At 39.6% G+C, this 13,192-nt stretch overlaps 1 protein-coding gene across 1 annotated transcript in view; it reads right to left on the bottom strand.

Moving 5' to 3' along the window:
- LOC121387707 (microtubule-actin cross-linking factor 1-like) overlaps positions 1-12,679 on the bottom strand; it is a 175,968-nt gene extending 163,289 nt beyond the window's left edge. Inside the window, 1 exon segment of the mRNA XM_041518900.1 lies at positions 12,551-12,679. Within this exon segment, the coding sequence (XP_041374834.1) occupies positions 12,551-12,613 (63 nt within the window). The 5' untranslated portion in view covers positions 12,614-12,679.
- Positions 12,680-13,192: the final 513 nt, after the last annotated feature.

Raw genomic sequence — 13,192 nt, 5'->3', positions numbered from 1 at the left:
ATGTATAACACAAGGGATTCGAACACGCGATGTCCGCCTAGCTCTCTAGCCGTCGAAGCACTCGGGCTACCAGGCTCAGTGCCGTACATATACAGCGTTTTGTCTCTACACGCTTCAGACATAAAATTAAGTTTAAACAGTCCTTGGTTTTTGAAAAATCCAGACTAGTGGAAAATCGCACACCTCAATATGCTAAGGCGAGTGAAAAATTGCACTTTCGAAAATAAATAAAATAGGCAGTGTAGCTCAGATTGGATTTTGACTGGTACGTCTACAGAATTGTCTATTAAACCAGTATTTTCAATTTGTTCAACAAAGAATGACTGCATGGCAGCCACTGCAATGTTTTAAATTTTTATTGTTTCAATAAAAGGACCTTCCGATCAGCTAAGTGAGCTATGAAAAGTGTTGGTTTTTGTAAATAGTGGAAATAAATATACAAATTAATTGTATATGAGCCGTTTGTCGAATGTAACATGCGCTGTTTTTCACACTCGTCAGATTGAAATTACGTGCGCTGTACGAGCGCGATCGCGATCGCACCCGCGCACCTTAAAAAACAAGGTCTGTTTAAAAATCTTTCTGGTCTCCAATATGTAACACTAAATTACCTACTTCATATGTTTCTCTCCCTTCATACAGAAAACTAGATGCGAAGTAGATAGGCACACATTTTCAAACGATGGTATTTACATCGGTTCCGTTCAGTGTGAACATTATGTAAATAAACTGTATTAATCACACGTCAATCGCACTTCTTAGTGAAGCACGGCGAAAAGCTTTTCAGAAACCACGCGAGCTGCGAGGGTGCGCATAATACCTGGACACCCGCATGTGTGTGGCATGCACGCCAGGTATACAGGTACTTGTTAAACGACAGAAAGGCTTTGACCCTCGGTTTGACCTCGCTATTTACATTATGAAAATCGCATTATGAATGTGTTAGTTACGCGATCGTAGGCGCGTAAAAATACTGCACTTGCTAACAGAAGCTATTTGTAGTCGTTTCTAAATTTGGCTGTGTGAAAGTAGCTGGATGAAAATGTACAGGTATATACGGAGTCTCGCGAAATAATGATTTGCATTAGAATTAAACATCTTTACATAATTTTACACCCGCATATGTACATACTGTCTGTACACCTACGATGGGTGTAGGCTACCCATTTTAAAACGAAGCTTTGCATTGGCTACAGCACTTTGAAAGAAAAAAATATGTTTAATGACACCAGAATACATTAACTTTTTTAAACAACCTGTGTTAGATGTCTAACATGATTAATGATGTTTTAGATTTCACACACACACACACACACACACACACACACACACACACACACAGATAGAGAGAGAGAGAGAGAGAGAGAGAGAGAGAGAGAGAGAGAGAGAGAGAGAGAGAGAGAGAGAGAGAGAGAGAGAGTGAGGTGAAAGAGAACGAGAGTGGGAGAGTGGGGGGTAGAGAGAGAGAAAGAGAGAGAGAGAGAGAGAGAGAGAGAGTGGTGAAAGAGAACGAGAGTGGGAGAGTGGGGGGAGAGAGAGAGAGAGAGAGAGAGAGAGAGAGAGAGAGAGAGAGAGAGAGAGAGAGAGACGGACGGTGAGGGACATAGTGAAATGGTGGAACAGACAGACAGAGACAGGGACGTATGAGCGAATGATACCGAAGAATGGCGTTTGACGGTAAGAAAATCAATGACGATGGTCTAGATTATAAATTAATAAATAATAAAGGTATATACTCAACATTACAGCTTCAACACGAATAGTATGTATTTTATTAAAATATATTCTCGTGCATTTACGTGGTCACACACCTCAGCTATCTGGGTTGCCTTTCCACTGGCATAAGAAGCGGGGTGTGTGGGGGGGGGGGGGGGGGGGGGGGGGGGGGTGCTAGGGTGGCATATGCCTCCCAACTTTTCAGATATTTTGCTTTATATTTGCTTTATAAAAGTGTAATAGTGCTTTCCAGGCCAATGGGTTAGTGGTTATTTCTTAGTGGTGAAGCCCATCACAAATATCTAGGTCACTGTGGACTGATTCACGTGAAATGGTCAGCCAATCTGACGTAGTAATCTACCTGTTGGAGGTTTTCAAATGGGACAGGTAAACCAAGAAGCAGTAAATGAGTATCAGTGAACTGATCAAACACGCGCCATTGTCGTGTGGCTTGCACCTGTAAGTCCAGGTAAACTTCAAAGAAAGATGTGTCACGCGGTTCACCTGTAAAGTTTAGCCGTGCTCCGCTGGCGAGTTTCCTCCATCGAAATCAGAACGCCATACAAAGCAGGACAGGACTTTTAGACTTTAGAATTTGTAGCCATGGTAACCTGTACTATTAAAGGAACAAATCCTAGTTTTTAAACACTAAGGCATAATTTTCACCTAGACTCTAGTTTCAACCCGTAAAAATGGACACTAAGTTTGGTTAATTTACAAACCTGTAACAAAATTTGGATACAACAGAGTGAAACAAGAGTCTGTGATTTTGAAATACCTTTAAAAAAAAAAAAAAAAGATAACAAAAAAGAAAGAACGAAAGATTGAAAAAAGAAGAAGTAAAGAATAAAAGAAAGAAAGAAAGAAAGAAAGAAGGAAAAATATTGCTGAAAAAGACTAACACAAGCCAGTATTTACTAATGGGTCGATTATATACCAATATTTATTTCATACAAGCCTTGGTCCAGCATAATTCCACAATTTCTATCACATGATCTATACACTTGATTTTATGTATCTTAACTACCGAACGTTTTTATAAGTTACTTAATAAACTAATGATACATCCATCAATCATTCTTCACAAAGCACCCCCGACACCCAATAGCCGATATTTATTGTCGTAGTATGGACTGTTTTATAAGATTTATTCAAACCATTCACATAAAAAAACGCCTATTTGTAACCATAATATCGCTTAACAATACACACCAAAAAACGAGAAGAAAACAAAGTGGTATTATGTGACTAATTGGTATTTCTTTGACACGCAGGGAAAGTTTGTAGATATTATGTTCTCTGTCGGTTAGATATGGATATAATTCATGCTACTCTCGTCTCGCCATAACATACAAAATACAAACGCAACGACTGTTTAAAACCCCCCACAAAAAACAACCTCATAAATTGTTATCGCTGTTAAAGGCATACTGCCACAGATTTAAGGACCTTATTTATCTAAAAAACGGATAATAAATAAAAAATTACATTAATTGTTGAAAACCAAATCTAGCTATCGCATAACCTTAACTGAACCATGATGGAGTGAAATCCATGTCATCCCTCTCGGTAATTTTAGTTTTTGAATTATGGACCATTGACATAATTCAGTTATTTTTACAAAATGTCATTAATAAATGGAGTATGGTGGTTATGAAGATGGTTGAATAAAGTACATTTATTGCATATGATACACACACACACACACACATACATACACACACACACACACACACACACACACACAAGGATTGGGCACAAGTTACATTTATTTTTCAGTTCAGGTAATACTTTGTTAGACCATTGGTCAGTGGTCTGTGACAATATGCCTTTAAACACCCCAACCCGGACATTCCCTAGCAATAATTTATGAATCAGCCCTACGTTATTGGATGACGCTGCCCGCCAGGTTTCGTCTCTAACATCTCAGCTATTCAACACTATGTCTGTGTTTACACACACTGTACGTGGGCGACACTCACGACCACACCATGGCAATTCCGCCGTGTCCGCGTCTGACACACATGTAACACGTTAAATTCTATCTGATGGCGGTCCCAGAACGGATCACCAGGAAGGGGAGGGGAGGGGGAGGAAGGGGAACTGGCATTGACGAGACTGTAATTAATATTTTATGCCTCTCTCGTACTTGTGGGCACATACTTCTTTTAATTAAAATTTCACAAATTCAACACTTGAACAGTTTTCTCATCATAAACGTAATTAGGAGAGGGTGTCTTAAGTTGGATAACTTGTGCCCAATCCTTGTGTGTGAGTGTGTGTGTGCGTGCGTGCGTGCGTGCGTGCGTGCGTGTGTGTCATATGCAATAAAATAGGTTTTTTTTGCGCAAAAACGACGGAGATATTCGGAAAAAAATTAGATTGCCTAAAACCCTTTCACCGTGTATTTCCATCATTCTACTCACAATATTGGTTGTAATGTCATGTAAAAATGCGTAGTGATTCGTTTGCCACCCTATATAGCTGTTTGGTATTAATGCTAATTTTGAATAAACGTTGTTTCGGACAACAATCAGCCTACACCCCCCCCCCCCCCCCCCCCCCCCTACCCGCTACAAAAATAGGAGCCTGTACGCCAACGTACTGTCCTCACACTGCGTAATAAGAAAGTTTGTTTACCCACGAGACGGGAAGCCATTCTGTTGACGTGTATCCCTCCGCGCACATTCCTCTTTCGCTGTTCTAATGAATTATTCAATGAGATGGTCTCATACCACACTTGAATAAACTATCTGTCTGTCTTGAATTCAAAGTTACTCGCGATGTCAGAATTCATACACGATAGTTTAGTGTCGGTTTACACTGTCGACTGACAGCCACACAACTCCGTGAATAGACTTTTAAAAATACCTAAGTTATTCTTGCTTTAATATGCCGTCTATAGTCAAACACAATGCACCAAGACCATGGGAGATTTCCTTTTGTTACGATGGATGCACTGAACAAGGTCGAGACATCCCTTACAAAATGGAGGTGTAATCTGAAAACTCGAATAAGAGGTGGACTTGTAAAGGGGGCGAGAAGGAGCCCAGTGGTAAAGCGCTCGCCTAGTGTGCGGTCGGTCTAGGATCGATTCCCGTCGGTGGGCCCATTGAGCTATTTCTCGTTTCAGTCAGTGCTCCACAACTGGTATATCAAAGATCGTTGTATGTGCTATCATGTCTGTGGCACGGTGCATGCAAAAGATCCCTTGCTACTAATGAAAACATATAGCTGGGTTCCTCTCTAAGACTATAGGTGAAAATTACGACATGTTTGACATCCTATAGCCAATGATTAATAAATCAAAACAAAATTATCTTTAACCCTGTAATTAGTGACAGTGGAAGTAGGCCCAACTGTACTGTGTTGTATTTTACCCTGGATACCGATACACTAAACTGTCGCAACTTTGCGATCGCTCAGTGAGTGCAATTGAAAAATGACTTGCACGGACGGTGTGGTGTTTAAAGAGAGCTTAAAAGAGCTTTACAAATGAGGCATCAGTTCTCTACTATAGCACTGTAGGTATTTCAGCAATCGACAGGGTAGTTACAATGAACTGAAATTAGACCTACAGATTGACCATTTAGTGTACTGCAATTTGTTTTAATTAGCCTAGGTAGGGGACAAATTCTATAGCCTTAGATCAGGTCACAGGATTCAACGGGCACATTCAGAACAAGCTGTTGTAGCTTACGCATGTCATGAGCGCACGTGTCAATTTTCGCCGGCTTATTATTTTTCTTAGCGTAGGCTTACACACACACACACACACACACACACACACACACACATATATATATATATATATATATATATATATATATATAGAGAGAGAGAGAGAGAGAGAGAGAGAGAGGAGAGAGAGAGAGAGTCAAACTTCGATCACTCCACCTTCGATCTCTCGATCTGAAGCGATGGTCCCAGCTGAGTTGCTATACAAACTAGTAATAACGACCTTCGAAAGCTCAAACTTCGAAAACTCGATCTCTCGACCTAATTCTTTGGTCCCGCCATAAAGATTATATATATGGCGTGGATTTAGGGTTTAGGTGTGCTCTATTTTCTATTTTATTTAATATTCTTTAATAGTATTATTTTATATTAGGAATATTATGGCTAATACGGTGAAGAAGAACGAAAACCTGTTCTAAGCGCAGCTTATTTTAAAACCTTATTTTAATCGTTATCATGGGATTACTGCCGTGTTGGTTCGCGCCCGGCCATAATTGTATTCTTTGTTGTTTTTCAACCCTCCGTCCCAGAGCACAAAGGCCGCGACGTAACAATAGCGTAACACATCTATCCATCACCTCGTTAAAACAATGGGCAGGATGTAGCTGTGGTCATCAGTATAATCATGTGTCGTGAACAGGCAGACGACCACGGTGACATCATCAATTCAAGTTGAGCCAACCGTTTTTCGCTAACGCTTTTGCAAGTCAGGGGCCTAATTCACTAAACTCTCGCAGCTTTGCGATCTCGCAGTGCGATGCTAAAAGACTTGCAAAGAGGATGCTTTGTTGTCTAACAGAACCTAATTAAGAGACCTTTGTGAATTAGGTCCCTGGTTTTTACTCTACACGTTAAACCGAATCGACACTTCGGCAACCGGTTAAAATGGTTTTTAAACGTTACAGCGAAAAACGGCTTGTTGAACATAGATGGTTTCACGTGACAGCGTCGCATAATAAATAGATAGCATTCATTTTACCTTGAAGCAATACAGGCAATGTTATGATAACGAACAAAAAAAGAGGAATATTTGTGTACAGAAAACTCAACACATTACACATTACGCCTATTTGTGTGTGTGTGTGTGTGTGAGAGAGAGAGAGAGAGAGAGAGAGAGAGAGAGAGAGAGAGAGAGAGAGAGAGAGAGAGAGAGAGAGAGAGAGAGAGAGAGAGAGATGCCTGACAGAGAAAGATAAAGAGAAAAAGAGGAAGAAAAGAGAGGGATGCAGAAAAAATAGAGAGAAAACCCCTTCCCGATTAAAACAAAGTTGCTCCTATCCAAAAACAACGAAGGATATTTCCTATGGACATGACAATACATACCACAACATTTAATAGCTAAAAGACATTGGGTGGTGAGCGGGGGTCTAAATATGAACGACAAGACCGTAATACATGATCAAGGCCGTATTTCTGCACAAGACAGAGTCGGATGGGCATTTGGCATAATAGTGGATGATTCCATGAATCTATCCAGTGCCTTGTCTATAGCAGAAAAGCCACTCCCGATGAGATCCTTTACTGGAGATTTCATCACTCTTGCACCGCCAAAAAGAGGACTGCCACTTTCGGACTAGTTTACTAAATCAAAACTAACACCGGGCAGAGCTCACTGGAATAAAGAGTTGTGAATTCCACGACCTATTGATCACAACTCAGATGAGCGTCCTAAGACTCGATGCTGCTCCTTCACTTGTACACCATCATCACCAGGGGCGGACACGCGGTTTGTTAAAAGGAGGCGGATCATGAAAGGATCGAATGTGAAACATAAAATACAGGGAGGGTGTGTGTCATGTTTGTATAATATATTTCAGACTGGAATATTGTTACTAAATATGATGGGGGGGGGGGGGGGGGATGTTAACAAGTAGAGTGTAATTCGCCGCCGGCAGTGGACCGCCCCTCCAAATCCGCCCGTGATCACCATCTTGTAAATCTCTGAGGAGTTGAACGGTTGCGCATTAAGCTTTAATGTGACATCTTCGCACACTGGACAGTCTTCTGGCAGTGATTCTGTTTACCTGGGAGGGACTCTGCTAACACTTTGAAAACAAAGACGCACCTACATATATATATAAGAAACGTAGTCACAGACCTGGGTTACGTTCAGCCAGACGTCCGGCAGACTGGTTTACAAGTGCGCTTCACGATAAATCAAAATCAAAAGATTCGCGAACGTTAGCGAAACATTTGCTGACTGAACTTGGGACAGGTACGTGCTGATATTGGATCTGGGTTTTAGAAAGTTAAACTTTGTTTTTTGTTTAACAACACCACTAGAGCACATTGATTTATTAATCATCGGCTATTGGATGTCAAACATTGGAGAGAAAACCCGCAACATTTTATCTTTAGTAAAGTTTGTTTTGTTTAACGACACCACTAGAGACTGGATGTTAAACATTTGATAATTTTGACATATCGTCTTAAATTTGTTTTGTTAGTAGCAAGGGATCTTTTATATGCACCATCTCACAGACAGGACAGCACATAACACGGCCTTTGATATACCAGTCGTGGTGCACTGGTTGGAACGAGAAATAGCCCAATGGGCCCACCGACAGCTGGGTTTTAGTGTTAAGCGACTCTGCGGATACTGTTCCATCTCTCCCCCACCCCCACCCGCCCCCACTCCTGCCCGTCCTGAAGAGGCAGTCCGGTTTTCTAGAATACTATTCGGTATTATGTTCCTAGGTCAGCGTACTTGAACCTTGCTGGTTATTTAAGCACGTAAAATCGTACACCTTCAGGTGCCACGGATGGGGGCCGCGGTGTGTGTGTGTGGGGGGGGGGGGGGGGGGAGATACCTCCCTCCCTCACCATTTTCCCTTTTATAATGCTGCAAAGGTTGGAAACGTATTTTAACACAGAAACAATATTGGAATGACATTTCTATGCAGCTGTTGTCCTACGGATGGTACAGATATAGAAACAGACAGACAGACATTATTTTAATTACAGTTTCAAGTCTCACCATTTTCCCTTTTATAATGCTGCAAAGGTTGGAAATGTATTTTGACATCTGAAATTCACAATTGTTTTTGTGTGAACATGTCCTGAACCCCCCCCCCCCCCCCCAAAAAAAAAAGAAGAAAAAAAAAAGAAGAAGAAGAAAACACCCAGATTCTGACATGTACGTTCATACCCCAGACTATCGCACTGATTATAATTTAATTAACAAAATCGACGTAGAAATCGGAACAATAAATGCCGCAAAAGAATTGAAAGCACCATGGCAATCTTTACGCCATTGCCGACTGCCAGTGTTGCAAGTAGAACATGATTATATTTATTTACATGAAAATACAAACTAAACAGTAGTGAGCGTCTTCTCCTACAGGCAAAGACCTATGTTAAGACTTCTTCCTACAACATAAGAAATGTATGTAGATAATTTCTTTTAACTGAAATTGGCACAGCTTGACCTTATAATACGATAGAAGAATCTCAGATGACAAAACAAACGATAAATACATGCAGAATAATTTGGCTTCTGCATATAATGGGACAAAAAAAAAGGTAAAAAGGTGAAAACTGCTCAAGCTGTAAAGAAGGGTTCCAGGGTCGTGATTCCCCTAGGGACCTTCAACTTTGAATGACTTCATGGCCTATGGAACACCAAGGAGGTCACTTTAAAAACATGAATTCTGAGGGTACTGCTAAAACACTAATTAACAAATGTACTCAAGTGTTGTCGTTAAACAGTAACTCCTTTCATTTGTCTCCGCTCACGAATGTAGAGTTTTAATAGCAACTTAGCAAGTTGTTTAAAAAGCATCCGACATAATTTATAATATTTCCCGCAATGTCTCTTTATTGGCTGTAATAAATACACACGTATCGATTTTGATTTTATCACAGACACAATATTAGAATGGCATTTCTATGCAGCTGTTGTCCTAAAACGGATGGTACAGATATAGAAACAGACAGACAGACAGACAGTATTTTAATTACAGTTTCACCTACAAGGTACACATAATAATTCGAGTAATAAAAGTAATAAATATTTCAAAGCACGCATAGGCTGTCCCGCTTTTATAAGGGCTTATAAAAGTAAGACATGGTTTTAGTATAACGGTAAACCCGAATGACTGAAGAGTTGAACGGTAAACCCGATAGACTGAAGAGTTGAACGGTAAACCCGATAGACTGAAGAGTTGAACGGTAAAACCAATAAACTGAAGTGAACGGTAAACCCGATAAACTGAAGAGTTGAACGGTAAACCCGATAGACTGAAGAGTTGAACGGTAAACCCGATAGACTGAAGAGTTGAACGGTAAAACCAATAAACTGAAGACGAACAGTAAAACCAATAAACTGAAGTGAACGGTAAACCAGATAAACTGAAGAGTTGAGCGGTAAACCCGATAGACTGAAGAGTTGAACGGTAAACACGATAGACTGAAGAGTTGAACGGTAAAACCAATAAACTGAAGTGAACGGTAAACCCGATAGACTGAAGAGTTGAACGGTAAAACCAATAAACTGAAGACGAACAGTAAAACCAATAAACTGAAGTGAACGGTAAACCAGATAAACTGAAGAGTTGAGCGGTAAACCCGATAGACTGAAGAGTTGAACGGTAAACACGATAGACTGAAGAGTTGAACGGTAAACCCGATAAACTAAAGAGTTGAGCGGTAAACCCGGGTTTAGGGTGGGGTCAGAATATTCATATTTACAAAATAGCCTTCGCTGCAACATCTGACCCAAAAATGTCACTAGCCGTTGGGCATGGCAATAGTAGTTATTTACTAGCGGCAGCCCAACATTGAATATCACTAACTAAAGGGAGTGGGGCTACCATAATCTAGAAGCCTTGAAGTATCAACCACAATGTATGACCCGAAGTCCAATGACATACTGGTGTTATAAACACGATTACACACAAACAATGTACATTCGTACGTAAAGCTGGCAATGACTGCACACAGTATTTTGGCTAATTACCAATAACGGATTTATTATTGATATTTTTTTTAAACCACACTTAATACATGTATTTACGTATGAAAATGTGTGATGACAACATTGTATATATTAAATGTGTGAATACACGACGATATTCGAATTGTCTACACGTTCCCATCTTGTGATGAGTGGCGAAATAATTTCATTAAAGCTGCACTATCGAGTATTATATGACTTGTAATTAATTACAATGTATTTAACAATTTAAAATAGATTGACCAAAGTTAAAGTTTGTTTTGTTTAACGACACAACTAGAGCACGTTGATTTATTAATCTTCGGCTATTGGACGTCAAACATTTGGTAATTTTGGAATATACATTGTAGTCTTAGAGAGAAAACCCGCTACATTTTCCCATTAGTAGTAAGATCTATTATATGCACCATCGCACAGACAGGATAGTACATACCACAACCTTTGGTATACCAATCGTGGTGCACTGAATGAAACGAGAAATAGCCCAATGGTCCCTCCGATGGGGATCGATCCTAAACCAACCCAGCATCAGCCGAGCACTAAATACCATAGGGTTACATCCCGCCCTTAGATTGACCACGTCAGTTTTCTTAATGTTGTATGTCATTTTCTCGATACCGTTTGATTACACTATAGTCCGTCCCACAGGGAACACCTTTTTCATACGATGAAATTTACAAACCAAACTGAAAACAGTTTTATAGAATGATGGGACGGACTATAGATAATTATCTATGCTACATACAAAATTAACGTTATATTATATTCTACATTTTAAAGGCATATTGTCACAGACCACTGACTATTACATGACCTAGCAAGTATTACCTGCAAATATATATATTTGATTTGTCCCAAAATGTACTTTGTTCAACCATCTATGTAACCACCATACTCCACTTATTAATGATATTTTGTAAAAATAATTGAATTATGGCAATGGTCCATAATTCAAAAACTAACATTAATGAGAGGGTTGACATGGATTTCACTCCATCATGGTGTAATTAAAGTGATGCAATGGCTAGATCTGGTCTGCAAATATTAATGTAATTTTGATTTATTATCCATTTTTAGAGAAATATGGTCCTTAAATCTGTGACAGTATGCCTTTAACATTCCAATATTTTGTGTTGCAAAGTATGAAAAAACAACATGGCGACAGAGTTGTAAGATGTATTCATGAACGTCATCAAGTTGATGATAACTGTTTATAGCGATTTATAATGTACAAGTTTATTATAACTAACTTTAGGTGTGTTTCTAGTAGATTATTTATATTAGTAATTGTTATTAGTAAATGATGTTATAATTTTGCGAGGCGAGATTGTACCTTTAAAAGTACTACTTAATAAAATATCTGGGCGTGGTGATATAAAAGTCATCACAAACTTGCATGTAGACAAAACGGACATTCTGTAAACTAAAAAGGATACATTTTCGTTTACTTTTTTGCGGGGGCTGGGGGGGGGGGGGGGGTCAACTACCCCCCTGTACGAACCTGCCTTTCCTGAAGACTATTTCTAGACCAGTGACGTATCAGATATCTACTTCTAAATTAAACAAAATCAACAAGGGAAGGGAGCGGTGAATAATAGATTTCAGTTAGTAATCTGATTAATTAAGATCGATTTCGCCAGTAACTGACAGCACTTGATAGTATTGCACATTTATGTCCGGTCCACACCACTGTCAATTTCACCTGCAATAAACACAGCTGGTTTTACATCAAAGAACCAAACAGCTGACGTCTCCGCAAACATGACTGCGAAGCGAATAAAGGGTCAAATATTTGTCGAGCCACGTGAAACAAACTTTTAAAAAAAAAAGGAAAGAAAAAAAGGAAAACAAAACCGGACTCGGCTTTTAATATCCGATTTAGGAATGATAAAACCCCACTCGAACACTCGTGGCTTGGCGGTTGTAAGGTGAGAGAAAGGTAACTGCTGTAAGCTATAACTGGCAGGAGGTTAGTATTGGTTAGTTATACATCCTCTCTGCTTTATCGTAGTACACACGAGTTTAAAACTGTGTCAGTCGTGAACATATGTCGTTTGATTGACACTTCAAAGAGGGGGACCCTTCTCCGGTCCAGATGAGATCGGCGAAGATCAAAGGAAGATAATAACGACATTGTCTTACCTGTCGCTGTAATATCTGCTCCCTGCATTTCTCCAACGTGGTAACATCCTTTCTCGATCCCATTTTACCTGGTAAAACACAAAATATCCCCGTTAGTCATTGTCACAGACCGCTATCACCATTTTCGCGCACATGCGTACTTCAGCTTTTACCTGTCTGCTTCCGCATCAGTGTTTACACCTGAGGGAGAAGCTATTGATTATTTTTGGTCGGCTGATTACAGGTAGGAAGATTAACGTAATCTCTTTCGTAAGGATTTCGTGTTTGAGGAGATGTCTCCAAAATAGCGTAATAGAAAGAGAAGTCTATTTTTGTAACGTGTTAATAGCGTGTTATTGTTTTGATTAATTATTTCTTACTTATTAATATGTCACGAAATAATTGTGTGCCGTCAAACACACTGTAGCGGTCACCTGTATTAATCAGCCACCTGTATTAAGAGGCCACACTTTTATTCTCGCAAATCATCTAATATAATATTATAAACTGACCTATATTAAGCAGCCACCTGTGTTACGAGGACATATTCTATTATCCTAAATCACCATATTACAGTATAAACTGACCTGTATTAAGCAGCCACCTGTGTTAATAGGACACATTTTTATGATCCTAAATCATCTAATATAGCATAAACTGGCC

Source organism: Gigantopelta aegis, chromosome 13 (genome assembly GCF_016097555.1).
Source record: "Gigantopelta aegis isolate Gae_Host chromosome 13, Gae_host_genome, whole genome shotgun sequence".
Taxonomy (NCBI): Eukaryota; Metazoa; Mollusca; class Gastropoda; order Neomphalida; family Peltospiridae; genus Gigantopelta; species Gigantopelta aegis.
The sequence above is the reverse complement of the archived record's forward strand: the minus strand, read 5'-3'. Positions and strand labels throughout refer to the sequence as shown.